The sequence below is a fragment of the Thunnus thynnus genome, chromosome 16 (genome assembly GCF_963924715.1).
Source record: "Thunnus thynnus chromosome 16, fThuThy2.1, whole genome shotgun sequence".
In the NCBI taxonomy this organism is placed as follows: domain Eukaryota; kingdom Metazoa; phylum Chordata; class Actinopteri; order Scombriformes; family Scombridae; genus Thunnus; species Thunnus thynnus.
This window is the reverse complement of record NC_089532.1, coordinates 7550518-7570604: the sequence shown is the minus strand read 5'-3', so window position 1 is coordinate 7570604 and position 20087 is coordinate 7550518. Positions and strand designations below refer to the sequence as shown.

General features: G+C 37.9%; 3 protein-coding genes and 1 long non-coding RNA gene across 4 annotated transcripts; 2 read left to right on the top strand and 2 right to left on the bottom strand.

Annotated features, from left to right (window-relative positions):
* Positions 1-519: 519 nt before the first annotated feature.
* LOC137199960 (uncharacterized) lies at positions 520-6789 on the top strand. The gene is made up of 2 exons (XR_010931890.1): positions 520-1928; positions 3151-6789. It is a non-coding gene; the product is annotated as an uncharacterized lncRNA (long non-coding RNA).
* Positions 6790-7897: 1108 nt separating this feature from the next.
* On the bottom strand, positions 7898-11331 carry oip5 (opa interacting protein 5). The gene is made up of 5 exons (XM_067614605.1): positions 10945-11331; positions 9439-9505; positions 8842-8964; positions 8500-8581; positions 7898-8128 (listed from the first exon to the last, which is right to left on the bottom strand). The coding sequence occupies exons 1-5, from the start codon at positions 11114-11116 to the stop codon at positions 8036-8038; spliced, it is 537 nt and encodes a 178-aa protein (XP_067470706.1). The 5' UTR covers positions 11117-11331; the 3' UTR covers positions 7898-8035.
* A 178-nt stretch (positions 11332-11509) lies between these two features.
* On the top strand, positions 11510-15553 carry nusap1 (nucleolar and spindle associated protein 1). The gene is made up of 12 exons (XM_067614603.1): positions 11510-11682; positions 12477-12542; positions 12652-12864; positions 13112-13292; positions 13402-13497; positions 13617-13729; positions 13823-13873; positions 13965-14143; positions 14438-14595; positions 14691-14807; positions 14902-15007; positions 15108-15553. The coding sequence occupies exons 1-12, from the start codon at positions 11608-11610 to the stop codon at positions 15193-15195; spliced, it is 1443 nt and encodes a 480-aa protein (XP_067470704.1). The 5' UTR covers positions 11510-11607; the 3' UTR covers positions 15196-15553.
* Positions 15554-16122: 569 nt separating this feature from the next.
* ndufaf1 (NADH:ubiquinone oxidoreductase complex assembly factor 1) lies at positions 16123-19898 on the bottom strand. Its single transcript, XM_067614604.1, has 5 exons — positions 19579-19898; positions 17678-18214; positions 16800-16985; positions 16607-16681; positions 16123-16367 (listed from the first exon to the last, which is right to left on the bottom strand). Exons 2-5 carry the CDS (start codon positions 18185-18187, stop codon positions 16227-16229), a joined length of 912 nt encoding a protein of 303 aa, XP_067470705.1. The 5' UTR covers positions 18188-18214; positions 19579-19898; the 3' UTR covers positions 16123-16226.
* Between the last annotated feature and the right edge of the window lie 189 nt (positions 19899-20087).

Below are 20087 nucleotides of genomic sequence, written 5' to 3'. Positions count from 1 at the left end.
TGTATGTATATGACTCACATCAGAATTAACTCATAACTGGTTATTGCACTATATAATTATTATTCTGCACAATGTATAATAATAATAATTCTACTCTTATTTTTTATCATATATACTATGAATATAATCATTGCACAATGGATAACTTTTTTAAATCTATCCCACTACTCTTATTATATACTATATATATAAGTACTTCACAATGGATAATAACAACCTTTTCTATTTTATTATTTAAAGGTCCAGTGTGTAAGATTTAGTGGCATCTAGCAGTGAGGTTGCAGATTGCAAACAATTGAATAACCCTCCCCTCCCCTTCCGCAATACTAATGAAAAGCCAAGCAGATAGTTCCAGGTCTGAAAAGTGAAGCCAATGTGGAAGTGCCTTAAACCTGCATATTCTCTAATGGCCAGCAGGGGGCGACTCTACTGGCTCCAAAAAGATGTCCATTTGTATAGAAATCTATGGGGAAATTAGCCTACTTGTCACTTGATTTATTACCTTAGTAAACACTTTCCTAATGAGTTTACGGTCTCAATTGCTAGTTTTAAGTCTTTTTCAACACAGCATGATGTTTATTTTGTAAATTATGGTCCCATTTCATTTAAATTTGACTATGAATTGGCATACTTTAGAGCATAAAGTTGCTCTCATGGCGACAGTTTTGGTTAGGTAACATAAACATGACGTAACCCTAGATTCACAGAGTATAGGCATAGTAGCTGCCACTATTTCAGTGTGTTTTCAGTTTATGAAAGTTAATTGTAACATTTTAGTCACCTAAAAGAGTCTCGTTCAGCATTTGATTGTACTAAAAGAGCCTCTAAGGAGTCGGATGATCAGTTTTTGCGTTTCTACACTTTGTTTTAATGGTTTTAAGCCTGTGTTTTGCTAGTGAAAACACGCATTATCACAGTTAACCATAGACTATTAATGCAATGTGCTAACCAAACTAGCAGCTAGCGTTAGGATCAGCTCCACCCTCTCGTCCAAATATGGGCACTTCTTATCACTTCTATCTCCAAAAATCCAAGATGGCGACAGTCAAAATGCCAAACTCAAGGCTTCAAAACGTGAGTCCACAAACCAATGGCTGACATCACAGCGGCTACATCCATTGTTTTTATACAGTCTATAAGAAAAATGCTAAAGGCCCTCTCTAGAGCCAGTGTTTGGTTTGTCCGTTCTGGGCTACTGTAGAAACATGGCAGTGCAACATGGCGGTCTCTGTGGAAGAGGACCCACTCCCTGTGAAGATATAAAGGGCTCATTCTAAGGTAATGAAAACACGATTCTTATTATCAGGTGATTATACACTACTTAAAACATACTCATGACTATTATATTCCATTTCTGCCAAGTCTGGTCTGTTAGATGCCACTAAATTCGACATACTGCACCTTTAAATATTTTATTTAATTCTATGTTTGTGTGTGGTGTGTGCTGAACAGTGCTGCTGTGGCACTTAACTTTCCCTCAAGATTATTAATGTAATTCTTATTTCATTGTTCTACATAAAGTAGAGGAATAAAAAGGTACTTCCGGGGCGGGATTTACTTTTGATTGACAGGTCTCCCGCTCAATCGTCGGACTCCTTCCGTTGGCTCGTAGTAGCAGAGCGAAAATGGCGTAGAGCGGAGGGTGTACGGAGAAAGGGACGAGGGGAGCTTCTTCCCTGTCCTCCCCTCTCCGGGGTGCAGGGAGGGAGGAAAAGGGGGCGCTGGAGATTCTTTAAATGTGTCCTTAAACCTATGGGGTCCCCCTCTCACGAAATAAACCCGGCAACCGAGCAGTTTGGGAGACGTAAATGTGTCACCGTAGAGAGAAAAGAAGAAACCCTCCTGGCTTTTGTTTACCATTGTGTGCAGCTGCAGCTCAAACCACTGAGGAAATATCTCTGCATCATTTCGGACCACCGTCCACCAAGGTCAGTGCTTTTCCTGTCATGTCAGACCAATGCACCAGCTTTAACTTGCACATTTACCTGCACCTTTTCATCGTTTTGGGATATTGGCAATGCACTTTAAAGGTGAAATAATCTCAAAAACTGAATATGCATTGTGATTTTCGACTGTAAAGTCAGTATCTTCAAAATCAGACAACTCTGCTTTAGATGGAAATCAGTCAGAGCACCAAGGCCTGAAATTATTGTGTCATTAATGACCACATTGTGGACTTTAACCCATTAACAATGAATATCCCTGTATGAAATAATGACCTCTTTCATATTGTCTTGGGTGTTTATTACATTAAAGATCCCCTCCACCTATCTATTCAGACACATAAAAATAATCTGCTTGGAACAATAATGTGTGTCTGAGATGGTTTTTCCACCAAAAAAGTATAAAAAGTATAACCTTTTTGAGAATTCATCAATTGTTTAAAGGACAGGTTCACATTTTTTCGAGTCTGTCCTAAAACAACAGTCAGGTGCCCAAATGAATATTGGTTTTGCTTGCTGTAATCATCTTTATTGCCAATACTGGTCATTAAAAGTTCCCCTTCCTATTAAGCTTTCAATGTAAATGACGGGGGACAAAGCCTCTTTCTGTGCAAAAATGTTTTTAAAAGTTTATCTGAAGCTAATATAAAGCTTCGGGCATCCAAATTTGTTAAAGCAAGTGGGTATCTTTCAATGTTAGTCTGTTTAGCAGCAAATTCCCTCTTTGTGTTTCTCTGTTGAGCTGCGGTGGAAGCATAGTAACAAAAAGAGGGACTTTGGCACTAAAAGGACTGTAACATTGAAAGATATCTACTTGATTTGACTCACTTGGACGTCTGAAGCTTCATATTAGTGTCAGATAAACTTTTAAATACATTTTTGCACAGAAGAAGGACTGTGGATTTTTCAAGCAGACATACAGTGTGAAGATTTGCAGTTTTTCTCAGTTTTTTTAATTTTTGTAAACTGACTATCTTTGGGTTTTGGACTGTCAGTTGGACAGACAGAAGACATCGCTTTGAGCTGTAGGCATGATGTAATTGGCATTTACTTAATTAATAAGATAACCGACAGTGAAAATAATCTGACATTGCAGCTGTGGTGTAGAGGACCAGATTCATCAATATAGTCTTGTCTACATTCAAATTCACAAATTAAAACTCAACTCTACAATAATATAATAATAATGTGTGTGTGTGTTTTGTAGGATGGATTTTCCAGGTTGGAGGGATGTCTACTATAGATATCAGACTCAGCACCAATGATGGATCACTTCCACCTCCACCCAGACCCGTGGTGGTACAGAATGAGGTGTGAAGATGACCTCTTTTGGGACAAGGGGTGCCCTCCTTGCTGCTGTTTGCTGGGACGTTGGCCGTCTCTCCGCCACAGCATCCCCTCCTGTCCTGGCCCGTCTCTGCAGCCTCAGATCATCAGTGAGGACATCTGCCAAGGTTTTGGGCTAGTCTGACTTTCATGACGCACGCTCTGACTACGTCTACATGTAGCTACACAGTGGCTTTGCAGCCTTTAAGTTGGCTGAAAAAGCCATGGAGCATCTGCACTGGCCTTATTTGCCTAAAAGTCTCCATGATGTGGACATTTTCAGTCAGATTTGGGTGAGATTCTTGTCAGGCTTCATGCAAACATAGTTACTGATGCTTCCTGAATCAGTACAAAAAAAAATCCCCACACACACTGTAATTAGATCAAAGCAGTTTCTTAACAAATTCGTAACTGCTCCCGTTTTCTTGGAGTAAAGTAAAGACACAAGATACTGTAGCAAAGATCAAGGCCTGTGATTAAATTAGACTCATAGGGTGTTTTTGTTCGTTTTTTTGCACTACCTCATTGCCATAACAAGTCCAACAGGAGTGAAAGGGAGTGTGATCAGTACAAGTAGCCTAATGGTTGTCAAGCGCCACAGCAGTTATATCATTAAATCGTAGAGGGAAAGACAGAGCAGCCCACAAAACAAGCACAGTTATTTACTTTCAGTTCAGGAAAAAAAAAACACCGTCTCGCTCAAACTGTGGTCTCCTACGCATCTGTTCTGGGGAAGATTGTATTTTTTAATCAGTGCTCTCCTTTTTGTTTTTCTCCCTCCATTGTGCTCTCTTTTGTCAAGTCCACAGGTTTATTCACACGACTTAATCTTTGAGATTGCTTCAATTCGGCAATTTGCAGTGATCTAATTTAGTCTTTTCCCCCCTCGAGATGCTCTTGTTTTGTCTTTTATTCCCACAATGAAGTGATTTTTACCGCCTTGGCTTACTCTTCATTGTGTCTTTGTCTTCTCTTTCTCCTTAACACACTTTTTTTTTTTTGCCTTCCCTCTCTGGATGTGTTCTGATTTTGTCCTTTTTTAGACTTTGACATGCTCTCATTTTGTTCTTTTTTTTTTCCAACTCAATGTGAGCTCTCTTTAGTCTCATTGTTTTCTAACCATAAGAGCGACACAAGAACATTCTTCACAAACTGCAAGTAGTGACAGAACTGACCATTTGGTTCCTTTAGTGCCACGAACCATGAAACAAACGATCCAAAAAAAACAAAAAAAAAAGAGAATTTGGTTTGTCAAACATCATGTTTTGTCTCTACCTGCTGTTTCTATCTGTCCAGTTAGTTGAGAGATACAAGTGCTGAAATTACAGCTTTATTTCCAATGATTGAAAACTATTATCACCTTGAATTTGACCTTACTTGAAGGGAAACCCTGGTCTCATTTATTCAGCTTTCTTTTAGTCCATTTTTACATGATTTATATAAAAGAAAATCACATTTTTCCGGGATTTGTGCAATATTTGATCTTAACTGTCATGTTGTTGACCAAACTGTATATTGTATAAACAAGTGACAAGTTGTTTGAAAGCAACAAAATCACCAATGTCTTCCATTAAGATATATATAGACTCATGTGCATTAGCTTATTTAGCGGGACTGTGGTGCCAACATTATAGTTGCCATGCATGACCAGTAGTGATGCTTGCTTCATGAAGAATTGTGAAATTGATTTCTAGACTAAGCTGGAGCTCAAAACTATGGAAAACATTTCAGGCGAATGAAAAAAGGGCGATAGATCGATGTACAATTAAAATACACCACATCAAGATAGAAATTTTAGACAATCTCCCTTTTGTTCCATGTCTCAGATGTAGAATAAGTTGCATGATTAAAATCCAATTAACACAATCAGGGTATAAAATTATAAAGTATTGATTTAAGCCGTTTCACATAGGCCTATATGCTTCATATAAGTAAGTGCTTTCTCACAGAACTGCTGTTCTTAGGGGCAAAAATGCTAGCGATGTTCAAAAATGTATTCATGCACTCTAAAGCATCAAAAGAATTAGATAGATATTATGTGACAACCAAAAAAGCTCCCCAAAATGGACAATGGTGGAAATATTTGAAAAATGTCACATTAAGAGTAGTACTTAAATTCTAGATTTGGATCTGATTGATGGCGATCCAACGTAGCGTTTTAGTCCTAGAATTAAGATCTCACCATGACCATGTATTGTACATAATACCTCATAGTTTTGGGATTCAGAGCGTTATATTTTAATCCATAAAATTGTATTTGATTAGAGTTTTAGAAGCAATAACCGACAATAATGCATGAGTTTTAGTGCCAGGGTGTAAGTGTTAAACAGATTCTGTAATCTCTTGTGGAAAGGATCCCCCTTCCTCTCTTTTATGCCTACGGTAGCTATCTATTAGTCACTTTTTTTGGGAGTTGTATAATATTTGGCTTTAGAATACAGTATCACTTATTATTATGAAGATTTGGGTTACTTCCTGCAGAACAAGGTATGCGTGAGGACAGCTGTAGCATCATGGTGTTATTACATTGACAAATTAAAAGTAAATACTTATATATTTTTCACAGACTAACTTCCCTGCCTTGTATTCTTTCAGCACCAAAACAATAATCTAAACCAATCGGTACAGGAGAGATGCTTTATAGTACATAAAATAATAAAATTACGATTCTTGTAGCATTTTTAAATCTATAAAACCCTCCCCTTCCTTTAGAAATATAGACTTTCAGTAACTCTGTGGCTGCAAAGGACTTACTGAACGAACTTGTTTGAAAAGCACTTTCTCTCTATGTACTGACTTGCACCGTCATCATCACCATCCTGTCTTGAATACTGTGTTCTAAAAAAATAAAAAAAAAACCCTGTAATGCTCTTTGTGGGGATTTACAATCACAATTAATGAGCAAGTAGGCGTTTAGCAACATGATTAAATGGGTTTAAAAAATATGCATGAATTAGCAGAAAAATGAATGATTTGTATTGCATGCAATAATCTAACTTTGTAATGTGAATGAGTGTAATTAGGATGTTGAAATGTTCATATCAGATGTTCTGTGACAAGGTTGGGAACGGTTGTTTGTTTGACACAACAGCAAGCATGTTGAAGTAGCTTTGATTGGAGTTTGGGTTATACGGACTAACTGCTAGTCATGATACAAACCACCCCCCAAAAAAAACAAAAAAAAAACCCCACCAAAAAATGAAGAGTAGTTTCTGCTCTCACTCTCTTGTGTCAAACATGACCATGGCAGTACAGCCACAGTGATCAACCTTTGTTCCCATTTAAAAAAAAAAAAAGAAACAACACAAGCTTATGTAAGATGATTAATGACATTACTTTGTTGATCAACTTTTTCCACTGAGGAGGTGGACTGTGTAGAAACTATGCACTCCAGAGGGAGGAAATGGGCATGCTTATTACGTGTAAGCCTCTTGTCTGGTTTTGTATTAACTTTAAAAAAAAAAAAAAAAGAATCTGTATCAGAAATTCAGCAATAAAATGCAGCATGGTGCCAATTGGATGGCTGGGTGTTGATGTTTACTTCCACTTTAAATGCTGTTAGAGAACTACATCTTGTACATTATCATTTGTAGTAAGAAATGCATAAATCTAAGATCTCACAAGCAGCTGTGTGAGGCCGTAATGCTTGTTGCATGTCAGAAAACAAAAATATTAAATGGAAAATGGAGAGACGACATTGGCATTCTTAGATCGTCACCACTAATGATGCACAAAATGTAAAGTGTGCTCAGAAGGTTGCACCAGAGGAACATCTGCAATTAATATTTATTTATTCAGAGTTAGCAAACATGAGAATATCAATACCACTTTCATGTGTGTGCAAGCTAAGTAGAGCTGAAGCCAGGAGGTGATTAGCCTAGCGTAGCAAAAAGACCGGAGAAACAGCTGGCCTGGCTCTTCCCTAAGTAAAAAAAAAAAAAAATCCCCAGCAGCACCGCCAATTAATACATCATATCTGGGTTGTTTTAATCTCTACATAAACAGGAATGTAAAAACTAAAAATTGTGGTCTGTAACCCAGGTTGCGAGGCCCTAGCGCTGTAGCTGAAGACGCTTTGCACAGAAGCTGTGGGCAGTTGATTAAACTTATTCATCAATAAATAGTTACAACATGTAACTTCCTCTAAAACCACAAACTGTTGTTTTTACATTTCTACGTGTGTATGGGCTAAAAAAGCAAGATACATGTTCATTTGTGAGCTTTAGAGGAGCTGATAGGTATATTTTTGAACTTAAGACAGAGTCAGGCTAGCTGTTTCCCCTATTCCCAGTCTGTATGCTAAGCTAGGCTAACTAACTGCCCCCTACTTTAGTTCCATACCTAAGACACAGACATGAAAGTGGATCGGTCTTCTCATTTCAATCTTCAGCTCATTAGTTTGAGAAATATCTTCTTGTTAACTAAAATGTTTAACAAATGGAGGTTTTGACCTGCCAGTGGCACTAGATGAAGTCAATGTTCTACTCTAAGACCAAATTCTAGAGTATTATTAGGCTGCTCTTCTTTAATTTAAACACCTGCCACAATATTTCAAATCCAGTCCACAAACTCAAGAGGAATGAGATTTTTTACTGATCAAAACAAAATAAGTAAGACCAAGACAGCAATGCTTGCATCACCAAAAACCGTTTAATGAAAACACAAAACACAGAAAAAACAATAGAAAACACAAATAAGCCTATAAGAGGGAGCCGATAGAAGAAAACTGTCCCTAATCCCTGGACGGTATACACTGCGTGTGCACACTACTTGTCCGATTCACTTGCAACACTCCTGTCAGCCAGTCTGCTTTTAATGAGTGTCATCTGATCGAACTGTGCTTCAAACTGTCGTCTCATCTGCAGCGGGAGGGAAAGAAGAGATTTGTGTTTTCAGTAAAAGGCTTTTTTTTTTTTTGCTAATAGTATCTGTCACTCCTGCCTGGATTTTCTTCACGCAGTGCTGGTTTGTCACTGTTGAAATGTTGAACACGTCAGGAAACATCTAGAAGTATAAATTAAAAAGCAGCTGGTGCCATCTTCAGACCAATGACCAGACTTAACATCTACAATTACTTAATTAGTTGTATAAAAATGGCCACAACAGTACTCATATAATGACTATAAGAATGAAATGAAGCACTGCAGTTGTACATACAGGTCTTAATCATAATAAACACAATATTAGGATTATACACACAAATCATGTTAATCACATTTTGCTCTCTCACCTCATAAATGTTTTCCCTGAGAGGCTTCAGGTCAAATGTGAGTGTGGATGCTTTCACCATTGTGTAGCTGTCGAGGATGTAACTGCACAGGATAACAGGGAAAGGAAATGCATGTTGTTATTTTTATTTATTTATAATGAAATAACTCTACAACAGCATATTTCTCAGATGCACAACCTCTAAATATTATGTGAACTTTGCTGTGTTTTTAAAAAAAAAAAAAAAGCTATTCAAGCACTGAACTCATTTAACGCTTGTTTATTTTAGCCTCTCCAGACAGCAGTACACCTGCACACATGAAGTCAACATGCTTGTGTGCTCAGCAGAAGTGGCCGGGCTTACCAACTGATGTTTGCTTTGTGGAGGAGATAGATGGAGCGAATCACGGCCAAACGTGAAGGCGCAGAGTGAATGACTTTCCCCACAGCACAGCGGCAGCCGCGACATTTTAGAGAGCTGTAGATGCTGGAAGTAAACAAGAGCAGTGACAGAAAATACAACGCTGGCACATATCCTGATCATGACTGTAAAACAAAAGGTTGACTAAGAAGAGTATTTTTTTTATTAATCCCAGTATATCACCTGTGGGAGTGCTTGCTAGCAGGTGGTGGAGGAAGATTTTACATGTAACATATGCAAACACATCTGGTACCTGCTCCCTAAAGCTGTAGTCTGTGTGCCGCCTTGTTCAAGGGCCCATTCAAAAAAATCCAGTTTGTCCTCAACCCATTATTGCCCTGTTGCCCTTTAGATCATCGTTTTGATATTTTAAACCTAACTTTGATGTTGCATTATGTTACATTAGGGCCATTTATATGTGATATGCAGTTTATTGTATGCATCTTATACATGTGGGTGTCATCTAAGGGTTGAAGACAACTGCGCAACCATTTTCCTCCACAAGAACATATTTTATCCAGAGTCGCTGCGTTCACTCACCAATTAGCCATTTCCCCTTTATGTCCTGATTCCATTTCATCACTGAGAACCACATCATCAGTTACTCCTGAAAAAAGATAAGCAGCAATGTCAAAATGTCTGCATTTCAGGTACTGTACAGCTGGGATAAATCTTACCTGCAATATAAGCAGTATAGTATGGTATTGTATGTTCGCTTGTACTATGTCACGGATACAACACCACCAATGGCACCAAATATTTCTGTCTTTTATGAAATCTATGACAAATTTCTATTTAAAAATATTTAGTATTTTGTAATTTAAGCAGCGTGCTTGCCTCAGAAGCAGTTAATGGGGTGTATTATTGTAAAAGAGTGGCTTGGAAAATCATGAACAAGGTGTTGATTAATATCATATTTTGACTGAGCTTGTGATTATCACCACTGGAGGGAGGGTACAGTGGCCCTGCTAAATATAGTTTAATGAACATGCCACAAAACAAATTAGCAAAATGTAACAGGGTTCAGGCTAGATGACATGGATAAAATCAAATATCACAATATTTTTGACCAAATACCAATATCAATATTGCAACAATATTGTAGGGATGACTATTGGTGCTTTTACTAAATAGTTACACAATGAAATTTTTGATAAATAATCATCAGTAATGTGGATATAATGACTAAGTGGGTAAAGGCAAATAATAGAACAGCTAGAACAGTCTGGTGAGTTCAGAAAATTACATCATTTTAGGCTGCATCACTTTACTGTAATGCAGCCTTTAAAACCAGTAAAAGACAACAGTTATGCCATATCACGATATTCACGATATCCAAAATCTATCTCAATATAATATTGATATTTTGCCCAGCCCTAGATATAGTTCACATAAAAAAGAAGCAATTATAAAAATATTAACAAAAAATACCACTGTTATCAAAAACAAAATGTATGTTGAATGTGAAACACAGTTCATTTTTGACCCAGGAGACAGTAGCTCGACCAAAAAACATATATTAAGTCAAGTGGAGAAATTTGCTCAGTTGTCATGGAGACATATAGCATGTAGACAACTGGGTCTACTAATTTATCTTCATGATAACTGAACAAACTCTATCCACTGAGGAAGACTGAAAGCTCTTGTTGAAAGCTCTGGTAATCATCTAATCGGTGGACCATGAGTTAAGAGTTTCTTGCCAAATTATGTTACAACATTTCAAATGTTCTCTGAAATGTCACTTTTCTCTATTAATAGTATTTTTTAATTAGTTTAATGAAATATTGTGCAGAGCTGCAACGATTAGTCAACCAATCGACCAATAATCGTTAGCTGCAGCCCTAATGTTGTGTTTTGCACCTCAGGGCCACCATAAACACAACTCCCCCACTACTACACCACTGTACACTACAGAAGTACACAACAGGTACATTTACCAACATGAGCTGATTTATGCTCATATCTTCAACATTTGAACAACTAACGCACTATTTTCTTTACTTATACTGTGTCAACAATTATGAATGAGAGATGAAGTGAACTTACTGATGCACATGATCGAGTCCATACATCTGACCTCCCCACAAACACCGAGGGAGTCTCCCAGAACTGTTTTGCATTGCTCGCAGTGGAGAGTCAGCCACTGTCTGTGTTCAGCCTCTGTAGCCAGCTTTATATCGGTGCTACGTTGTGATAACAGACTATCATTAAATTCCATATTAGTTACAGAGCCTGGCTAGCAGTCCCGCTTCTGAATTTGAACTCAGGCTCACAAAACAGGGTCTGTCTTCTTTCTGTTTTACCTCGGCGCGCTGTAAGGTTTGCTTGATTTAACACTGCCACCGTCTGGAAAAACGTTAGAAATGCAGATATACTGATACATTATCTGTGAGGAATTAACATGATGACAATATGTGAATTATAAGTAAAATTATGCCCCTATGCTAAGTTAAATTCACGCGAGACGTTGACAGCGATACGTTTAACCAACGTATGACTCATACTGTTTTATGTTGACTGTAAAAAATGCATCCTCGCTCTGATTGGCTGCGGCGCACTTACGCTCACACTCAGGAGCCAATCATACGGCTCCCGCTGCTGTTTGAATCGGAGCAGTTATAACCGTCAGGAGCCGCCACAGCCCACCGTGTCTGAGGAGTAAAACGTGTATGCTTCTTGTCAACAAACGGAATAAACTATCGCATCAACATGGATTTGGATTCCATGAAATATGCAGAATTACGAAGCCTCGCGAAGGAGCTCGGACTTAAAGCCAATATGAAGGTAATTAAACTACATTGTTTGAATTTACCCAGCAATTGTTGTTATTTATGGTAGCTCGGCGAGGCTTGTTTAACTGTGTATGGTAACGCTAACGGTAAGTGGTAGTTGGCTAACGTTAATGCGTGTAACCAATATTTTACAATACACTTAAGACAAGTTCACAATTTTTCAAATCTGTCTTAAAACAACAGCGGGAATTAACACTGAAATATGTTTTTGTTGCTGTAACGTCAATCATTCCTCCTGTTCATACTGGTCATTAGAGGATCCCTTCATAATGCACTTTAACTAACGTTAAATGTAACGTTAAGTGACCAAAATCCATAGTCCTCCTTCTGTACAAAAATATATTTAAAAGTTTATCTGAAACTAATATGAAGCTTCAGCCGTCCAAATTAGTAAAATCAAGTAGATATCTTTCAATATTAGTCTCTTTTTTTAGTGCCAAACTCCCTCTTTTTGTTACTATACTTCCACCACAGCTTAACAGGGAAACACTGTCCGAGGAAAACACAAAGATTGAATTTATTGCTAAAAAGAAGCCTCATACAACCTTTAGGTAAACTTTTAAATGCATTTTTGCACAAAATGACTGTGTGGACACACTTGTCCCCCATCACTTACATTGAAAGCACATTTGAAGAGAATCCTTTAATAGCAACAGGTGGAATGATTACAACGAGGAAAACCTCTTTCAGTTTTTATATGGGCATCTGACTGTTGTTTTAAGATAGACTTGAAAGATTGTGAACCTTTTTTTTGACAAACTAGCTAACATTATTTGTCCTAAACAGGCTGATAAACTCCTGAAAGCAATCAAGCAGCATTATGAACAAGAAAAGATGGAGGGGGGAGAGCAGGTAAGCTAATTAATTCCTGGTCAATGCCGTTTCACCACACAATCAGTTTTAAACCATGGCTGTTTTGTCTATGTATGATGTGTGCATGTATTGCTGTGGTCTTTTCCAGGGAAATGAGAAGGATGCTGATGTTGTGCAAGAAGATGAAAATGTGGCACAAGACAGTGCTCAGGGAGGTGAAGATGCAACTTGCAAGACGGATGATTCCAGCACCTCTGTGTTTGTGAACACACGTCGAGGGAAAGGAAATAGGACCAAGAGAAAGATCTCTGATACTGCAACAGTGACTGAGTGTGATGAGTTACCACCTAGTGCAGAAGAGGTATAGCACATTATAACATACTTAAAACCAATACATGACACTAACAGCTGCAACTACACTGAATCGAATAAGCACCTCTGTATTAAACAAAATCCAAGTTTGTATGCACATGTTTCTATACAAGTATCCTCTAGTCTTCACTGATTAAAAATAAACAAAGTTGGTATGCACTGGCATATTCTGTTGTGGGTACAATTCCTTGTATTCAGCAGGATTCATCCCTTAAACTACTGTTGTTTTTTTTTAGGGTGAGGCTGAAGTCACTGCATCTAGTCCAACCTGCGGTGCCAGGGATGCTAAAAAGAGACGAGTGTCCCCTGCCAGGGACTCTGAAAAAACAGACTCCGAGCTTCCTACAGAGCCACCAGCCTCCAGCAGTGAGGAGCAGCCTGGTAACAAAGATGAAGCACCTGTGCATTGTGATACAGGTCAGTTTGACAGCTTGTAATTGTCGATTTCTGATGTCTTTCTTAAGAGATCACTGATCATCAAATATTATTCCTTTTTATTTTACATATATATTAAATGTCTGTCCAGGAAATGCACCAAAAGTTGCCAAAGCTGGTAAAATCCCCCGCTACGAACGGCTCCAGAAGAAGAAGAAGAAGGCTTTGTTGAAGCCAGTCACTCCTAGTAAGTTTTTATTTTCCTTTTTCCTGTTCCTCTTTTTCCATCACTTTTGGACCAAAAAATATATTGCAGAACTTTCCACAAACTCTTAAAATAAGTTTTATAAATTATTTCACTTGCAGACTTCAAAAAACTCCACGAGGCACATTTTAACAAGATGGAGTCCATTGACTCATATGTCCATCGGAAGACCAAGCAGATGGAGACTTACAGAAATTCAGCTAAAGAACTGAAGGTACTCAACAGCTTGTAGACAGTCCTGGTTGGCTGAATGAATTCATAAAATTTCAAATGATTGTATTTATTTATATTTCATTTTATTTTGTAGATGCCGTCAGACAAAATGAAACTGCAGCAAGTTGATGGCAAAACTCAAGCAGTGAGTCTCACATGTTGAACCTCCATAATTATACAGTATATTGATTACTTAGTGCAGTGAAGGTGATAACTTGTATGTATATATTCTACAGAAGGCAAATGCGAGTCGTGCTTCCATGTTCAGCCCTGTCACGGTGAATAAGAGACCAGCTGAGGACAAACACAGAGTCACTTTGCACTCAGCAAGTAAAGCTCCCCCAAATAAACCGGCTGGGAAGAAAGATGCTCCATTCAGACCGTCTGTCCTTTCCACTCGCAGGATCAATGTTCGGTGAGTCACTCTTTCTTCCTGCTGGGATAGACATGAATTTCAGCAGCCAAATACTTTCATATTTCAGCTGTTCGTTTTACATGGAACTTGGAAAGTTAGCAAGTAATGAGACACTGCTGTAAAGTGTTGGATCTCTCAGCCCCTTTTGTTCATGGACAAATTGCTTCCTGCCTCGACCTTCGCTCATACATGGTTTTCTTGGTGTAATCTCTTCGATGTTAAAAATTAAATACCTTATATGAGTGGTCTTTAATACTGTATGATGCTACAGCAACTCATTGTGTTTGGGTGCAGGTTCTCTGAAGCCACTCAAGACAATGAGCATAAGAAGTCCTTGGTGAAAACGCCGGCACGCATGTCACTCAGCGTGATCTCGAGTACCCCACAAAAACAGACCGCAGATGGAGGAAAGCCAAACGATGTCAAGACTTTCTCTGCTACAAAGACTCCAAGTACTTTTTTTTTAACTTAACTTGTGACATTTGAACTTGCCTACCGGTATGGATAGACCGAGATGATTGATTTGATTTTTATTTTTATTCCAAAGGGCCTTTCGTTTTCACTGGCAACACAAGCACTATAACAACCCCTGGAACCCAAAAGAAGTCTAACTTTGATCTGAAGGCGAGTCTGTCTCGTCCCCTCACCTACAAGCCTCATACAGGTACAAAACATATTTCAGTTTCCATGATTCACTGAGGTATACTGCAGCATCAGTACATTAAATAACCTGATGTTTTTCCTCCCTTCTTTGTTAGGTAAACTGAAGCCGTTTGGAGAGGTCAAAGAAAACGCAGCAGGAAACAAGTCGCTGATCTCAGACTCGCATCAGAAAAATTACAAACAGCACAAAGTCCAGACAAGGTATGTCCGAAATTAAAAAGATGCATTGATACTGATTCATCTGTCATAAAAAATTAACTGTTACAACATTAGTCTCTTATGTATATTTCTGTATTTTAAGGGAGGAAAGAAGAGCAAATCACACTGAGGACCGGAAGCAGAAGAAAGCGAATATGCTTGGTGCAAGAAGAGGCCTCGTCATGATGTAGAAATATTGCGCTTGTTTGTAGACGTCTGTACAGCTTGTTGTTCCACTGTAAATATTTTATTGTCTGCAGTTGACACATTCATTTCTGCAATCTCTTTTTTTCTCTCCGGTTAGGAAAGTGTACGAGCTCACTTTTATTGCCTCTATCCAGCCTACTGTGCATGTTGTTTTTAGATTTTACTTGTGCATTCGTTAAAACATTTTTTTAGCTCTGAATGATGCATTCGTGTACTTTGATGTGTAGAGAATCGATGTCCTGTTTTGCTGCATTGGGAATTTGTAATTTTGTTCTTAAAAAGTTGATGTGCTGTTTTTACTTTTTCGGGGGAAGACATATAAAAAAACATTGATGCAAAAGACTTCCATGTCTGTATTCTCTGCTTTTTTTATAAATTAAAATAGCTGTTGCTGTTTTCTAATGTGTAGTGATTTTAATATGTTTGTATTTGTTAATCATGACTTATAATAATGAAATTTGTTCCACAAAAATGTCAGAATTTACACTGAAAATAGTTTTACAGTTAAGGAAGCTTTAGATTATCAATTGAAGGAACACAGACACAGGACTTAACGATTTGATTTTGCAGTGGGGGGGCAGCAAGACGGCCTCGTCAGTTATTGTTCTGTAATCGAAATGTCACATTTCATCACTGCTACACGCGTTTAGTCTCCTTCAACGAGACCTGAGCCTCTACTGATGTTTATTTTAGTCATTTTGATTGAAGTACCTTCCTTTCTCAAATACTGTACAGTGTAAAACTTCAGTTACAGTTGAATATATTGCCTATTTTCATAACCAAAACATTTCTTGAGGGCTTTAAGTTCTGCAAGTATGAGTAACACCCTCCTGTCAGTGAGGTATTGGAACATGTACTAGAATCCAGATAGACAATGTCTTACAGGAAGCATTACCAAGACAAATAGGGTATAATTGGTTGTCCGCCACAAGAAGGTGGTGCATTTATTTGTTACCAGCAACAGTATAATAATCTTATCCAATTAGCAGTTCCATCTGTAGCATCGCAGCAGCTCTCAAACTTCAGGATTCCTCTTGTACATCTCGTAGGCAAACTCCTCAGTGTGTGCATTGTCTTTGCAGACGCCAATGAAGTCAATCTCCAGCTGGAATGGACCATCTGTTTTGTCTCCCAAGGTAAATCCAATGGTATTAATCTGTGGATATAAACAGATGCAGTATGTGTATATATATATTCATCAGAATGCTGCTGGTATGGTTGAGAGGGCAGACAGTCTGTTCATACTCAAGTACATCTAATATGCAGCAAATGTTCCACAAAATGCAATTTTTTTTCTTTTTACAGTCGAGATTATTCACATTTGTCATGCAGGACAGCCATGAACTTTAATTTCAATTGTTTTGCCAATTCATTGTGACTTTTTCTTTGCTGTACCTTATCTAGCCAGAGACAATGCTGATCATCTTGTATCCTTCCGCGATGTGTGATGAAGAACTTTGAAAAAGGGATCTGTAAATAAAGTGACGATGCAGTGTTAGAATCGTGTCTGGCGAAAGAAAAACTAGAATATTAGTTCAGCAGAATAACAACCAAACAATACTTAAATTTATTTTTAAAGACATTATACCTTGACATCTTGCCAGTAGGGTCCTCCTCTGGTATACAGGAAATAACTGTATATGTCGTCTTTCTGGTGAGAGAAATATGTTTCTGCTGCAACGTTGATCATCCACGGGCGGCCATCACCACGCACACGCATATGCAGGGTGTTGAAACTGGACCAATCATGATGCTTCTTTCTATCAAACGAAGCCTGCGGAGAGGAAAAAAAAAAGTTTGGAGGTTAACTCTTAATGAAGCCATCATAATAACCTTGTTAGTTCATTTTCCTGCCACAAATATCAACTCGAGAGCAGTAAAGACCCTCCACACTTTGGATGGAAACAGACTTGTTATGAAGAGCTATGAGTTAGCAGGTTTTCATTACAGAACAAAACATCAGGAAAAATAGAGGAAGAGGAAATAAGTGTACATTTTAGATGGTGAATACCAGAACCAACTGGCACACAGACACTATTGTCTGTTCCTGATTTTTGGTTTCTTGCCAAAGGGGCTGGAGATAGAGTTGAGCAACATCCCATAGAAGAAAACTGACCTTCCTCGGGTATCAACATGTCTCAATTAACTGTTTAATTGTCTTTACTATTTCATAAATCAATGTAAGATGAATTTAATGTAGTACTTGCTTTATAGTTAACCACAAATTCAATACCATATACAGAAGAGAGACCAGAAAAAAAAGAGACAAGGGTCTAAACAGACAGAAACATTCACAATATTTTCAAAAAATCCTACATCATTAAAATGATTATTTTGTGATAAATAGAGTAGAAAAACTTTACATCTACAGGTAATGGCAGCATCATACAGCTGGTAGATACTATCAACTTCCCAACCTGATAAGAAGTAAACAACTAGGAAAAGAAAACCCAACAAGACACTAACCAGTGGTTGCTTTGAGCGCATGGTGCAGTAGCCACTGTAGCGTGTTTCTCCGTCCCTTGGAGGGGTAGAGCTCAGAGTGCCATACAGAAAACAGGTATTATTGTTTTTGCCAAGCTTCAAGTAAACTTCACTTTGGCCTCCTATCTCACGATCCGAGGACACCGTCCACTGCTCCAGGCTCTCTGCACCTCTGAACTCCCATATGACTCGGTTCTGCTCCAGCATGTGCTCAAGAATTGGTTTCCCCTCTGGACCGACCCAGCGGTCAGAAAACTCATTTTTCAGCAGCATGAAATGCTTCTTTATCCCCTCCAAGCCCTTTGAGAAGTCAAAGTTAATCTTCTGCCATGGAAACTTGTATTCTTTAGGCTGGCCAGGCCGTCTGTATTCCCCCTGAGTCACAGCTCTTCTGGGCACAGTGAGAGGACTGATAGCGGGGAGAAGCAGCTGCTGGTGGACGGAGCTCAGCAGCCTCACTGGAGGGAGACGTGTGATTTTTGGCAGCGACATTTCAGTGTTGATCTGGATGGTTCAGAGCTGGGATACATCACATAGGAGAGTGGTGTTACTACACTTGAGTTATAGGGTAATAATGGATTTAAGATGAAGTTTCTTGGATTTACAAGGGTATGGACATTTAAAAAAAAAAAATCTTATTCAACTGACTTGACAGGTTGTGATCATCATATCAGGGCTGCAACTAATGATTCTTTTCATTATCGATTATTATCTTGATTAACCAATTAGTTGTTTGGTCTATAAAATGAAAATGGTGAAAAAGGTCAATCACTTTTTCCCAAAGCTCAATATGCATCCTAAAATATCTATTTTGTCCTAACCAACAGTCCACAACTCAAAGATATTCAGTTTACTGTCATAGTGGACTAAGAACCAGCAAATATTCACATTTAATAAGCTGGAATTGGAAAATATTTACATTTTTTTTCTCAAAAAAACGATTAAAAGCGATTAATCGATTATCAAAATAGTTGGTGATTACATTTCTGTCGATCAACTAATTATTGAAGCTCTACAACATATAAAATCTTTACATTATTATCTGGTATAAGATGCATTTTATAATAGTTCTGCGATTATAAGCCAATCTATGTTTTGCTGTTGATCTTGTTTATCAGTTGAAAAAATAGAAAATAATGTAAATCTTTTCCCACTGTGTCACTTATTTAATGGTTTAATTCACATATTAAGAAAATACCAACCAGTGTTTTGGTATGAAGTTGATCTGAGCTTCACATAGGCTGAGAGTTTCAGTGAAGGTTTGCTTGCTTTTTTCTTTTTCACTATAGTAACTAATTAATTCAGTACTAAGTAGAATAACTTAAAGTCCTCCTCCTCTAAACAATATGTTTTTCTTCTTGCACCTTCAGTGGGATGTTTGAGCTTCACTGTGCAGAATGATGTATGTGCAGAGTGATGCCAATCAAAGAAGTTCAAACTTCTCAAATATGAATATTTTGTGTTTTTTTTTTTAATCCTCTATGATAGTAAACTGAATATCTTTGCATTTTGGGTTGCATCTTAGGCTGTGGGAAATAGTGATTGACATAATCGTTAGTTGCAGCCCTATATCAAACACAAATTATGATTCAAAGTAGAATATTTTATATACATCTTAAAACATGTCTGGAGGGGATATTTAAGTATTCATTTGACACCAGTTTCAACTCAGATAGCTATTGAAGGAAATGTATTATCAGGGAATTATTAACAAAAATCGGAACTAAACTATTAAAACAGTTGTTTGTTGCTGCACTGTTTACTGCTACATTCCTGAAAACATTTAGTCAAATACATACGCAAGAATAAATTATCCTTGTTCTCTCAGACTTAATGGGATACAGTGAACATATTGTAGGTTCGCATAATCTGTGTCTACTTACTCTGAACATCTTGTCATAAAACGAGCCTGATGGAAACATCACCGGCGACTTCAGATCGTGTTTAAGGTTAAATTTAAGACCTTTAAATTGTCTCTTTTTAACGGGGTTGTGATTACATTACAAACAACTGATAAATTGCTCGTTTACGTTCGTGCACGGATCCAAGGTTGTCCAGATCCACACAGGAAGTACTTGGGCTGCATTCAGCAACACATATTCAAATATGCTGTGAATATAACGTTGAGCAGCGAGTGACACACACGTGACAGCAGCGTTGTTTGCATCGGCAGATTGTTGCCTTGAATGTAGCTCTTGTGCACCAAACATTCCTGTCCTGACTGACACACTCATTGTCAATATGTAGTTCCCATCTCAGCTACTCTTTTTTAAAATTTAAAGACTCATTTACAAACATCAAGGTATAGAGACCATAAATAACGACAATAAACACATCTTAACATACAAGACACATTAGATAAGAAGGATAACTTAAATTATATAAAAAATAA

Excerpts from the sequence above, each read along its gene's own strand:
- nusap1 (XM_067614603.1), top strand. The coding sequence starts at position 11,608 with ATGGATTTGGATTCCATGAAATATGCAGAATTACGAAGCCTCGCGAAG. Across the intron at positions 12,543-12,651 it reads AGATGGAGGGGGGAGAGCAG|GGAAATGAGAAGGATGCTGA; the intron begins GTAAGCTAATTA and ends GGTCTTTTCCAG. Across the intron at positions 14,144-14,437 it reads ACTCGCAGGATCAATGTTCG|GTTCTCTGAAGCCACTCAAG; the intron begins GTGAGTCACTCT and ends GTTTGGGTGCAG.
- ndufaf1 (XM_067614604.1), bottom strand. The coding sequence starts at position 18,187 with ATGTCGCTGCCAAAAATCACACGTCTCCCTCCAGTGAGGCTGCTGAGC. Across the intron at positions 16,986-17,677 it reads TGCGCTCAAAGCAACCACTG|GCTTCGTTTGATAGAAAGAA; the intron begins GTTAGTGTCTTG and ends TCCTCTCCGCAG. Across the intron at positions 16,682-16,799 it reads CCTACTGGCAAGATGTCAAG|ATCCCTTTTTCAAAGTTCTT; the intron begins GTATAATGTCTT and ends CTTTATTTACAG.
- oip5 (XM_067614605.1), bottom strand. The coding sequence starts at position 11,116 with ATGGAATTTAATGATAGTCTGTTATCACAACGTAGCACCGATATAAAG. Across the intron at positions 8,965-9,438 it reads AAAGGGGAAATGGCTAATTG|CATCTACAGCTCTCTAAAAT; the intron begins GTGAGTGAACGC and ends GTTTACTTCCAG. Across the intron at positions 8,129-8,499 it reads TCAGGGAAAACATTTATGAG|ATGAGACGACAGTTTGAAGC; the intron begins GTGAGAGAGCAA and ends CTCCCGCTGCAG.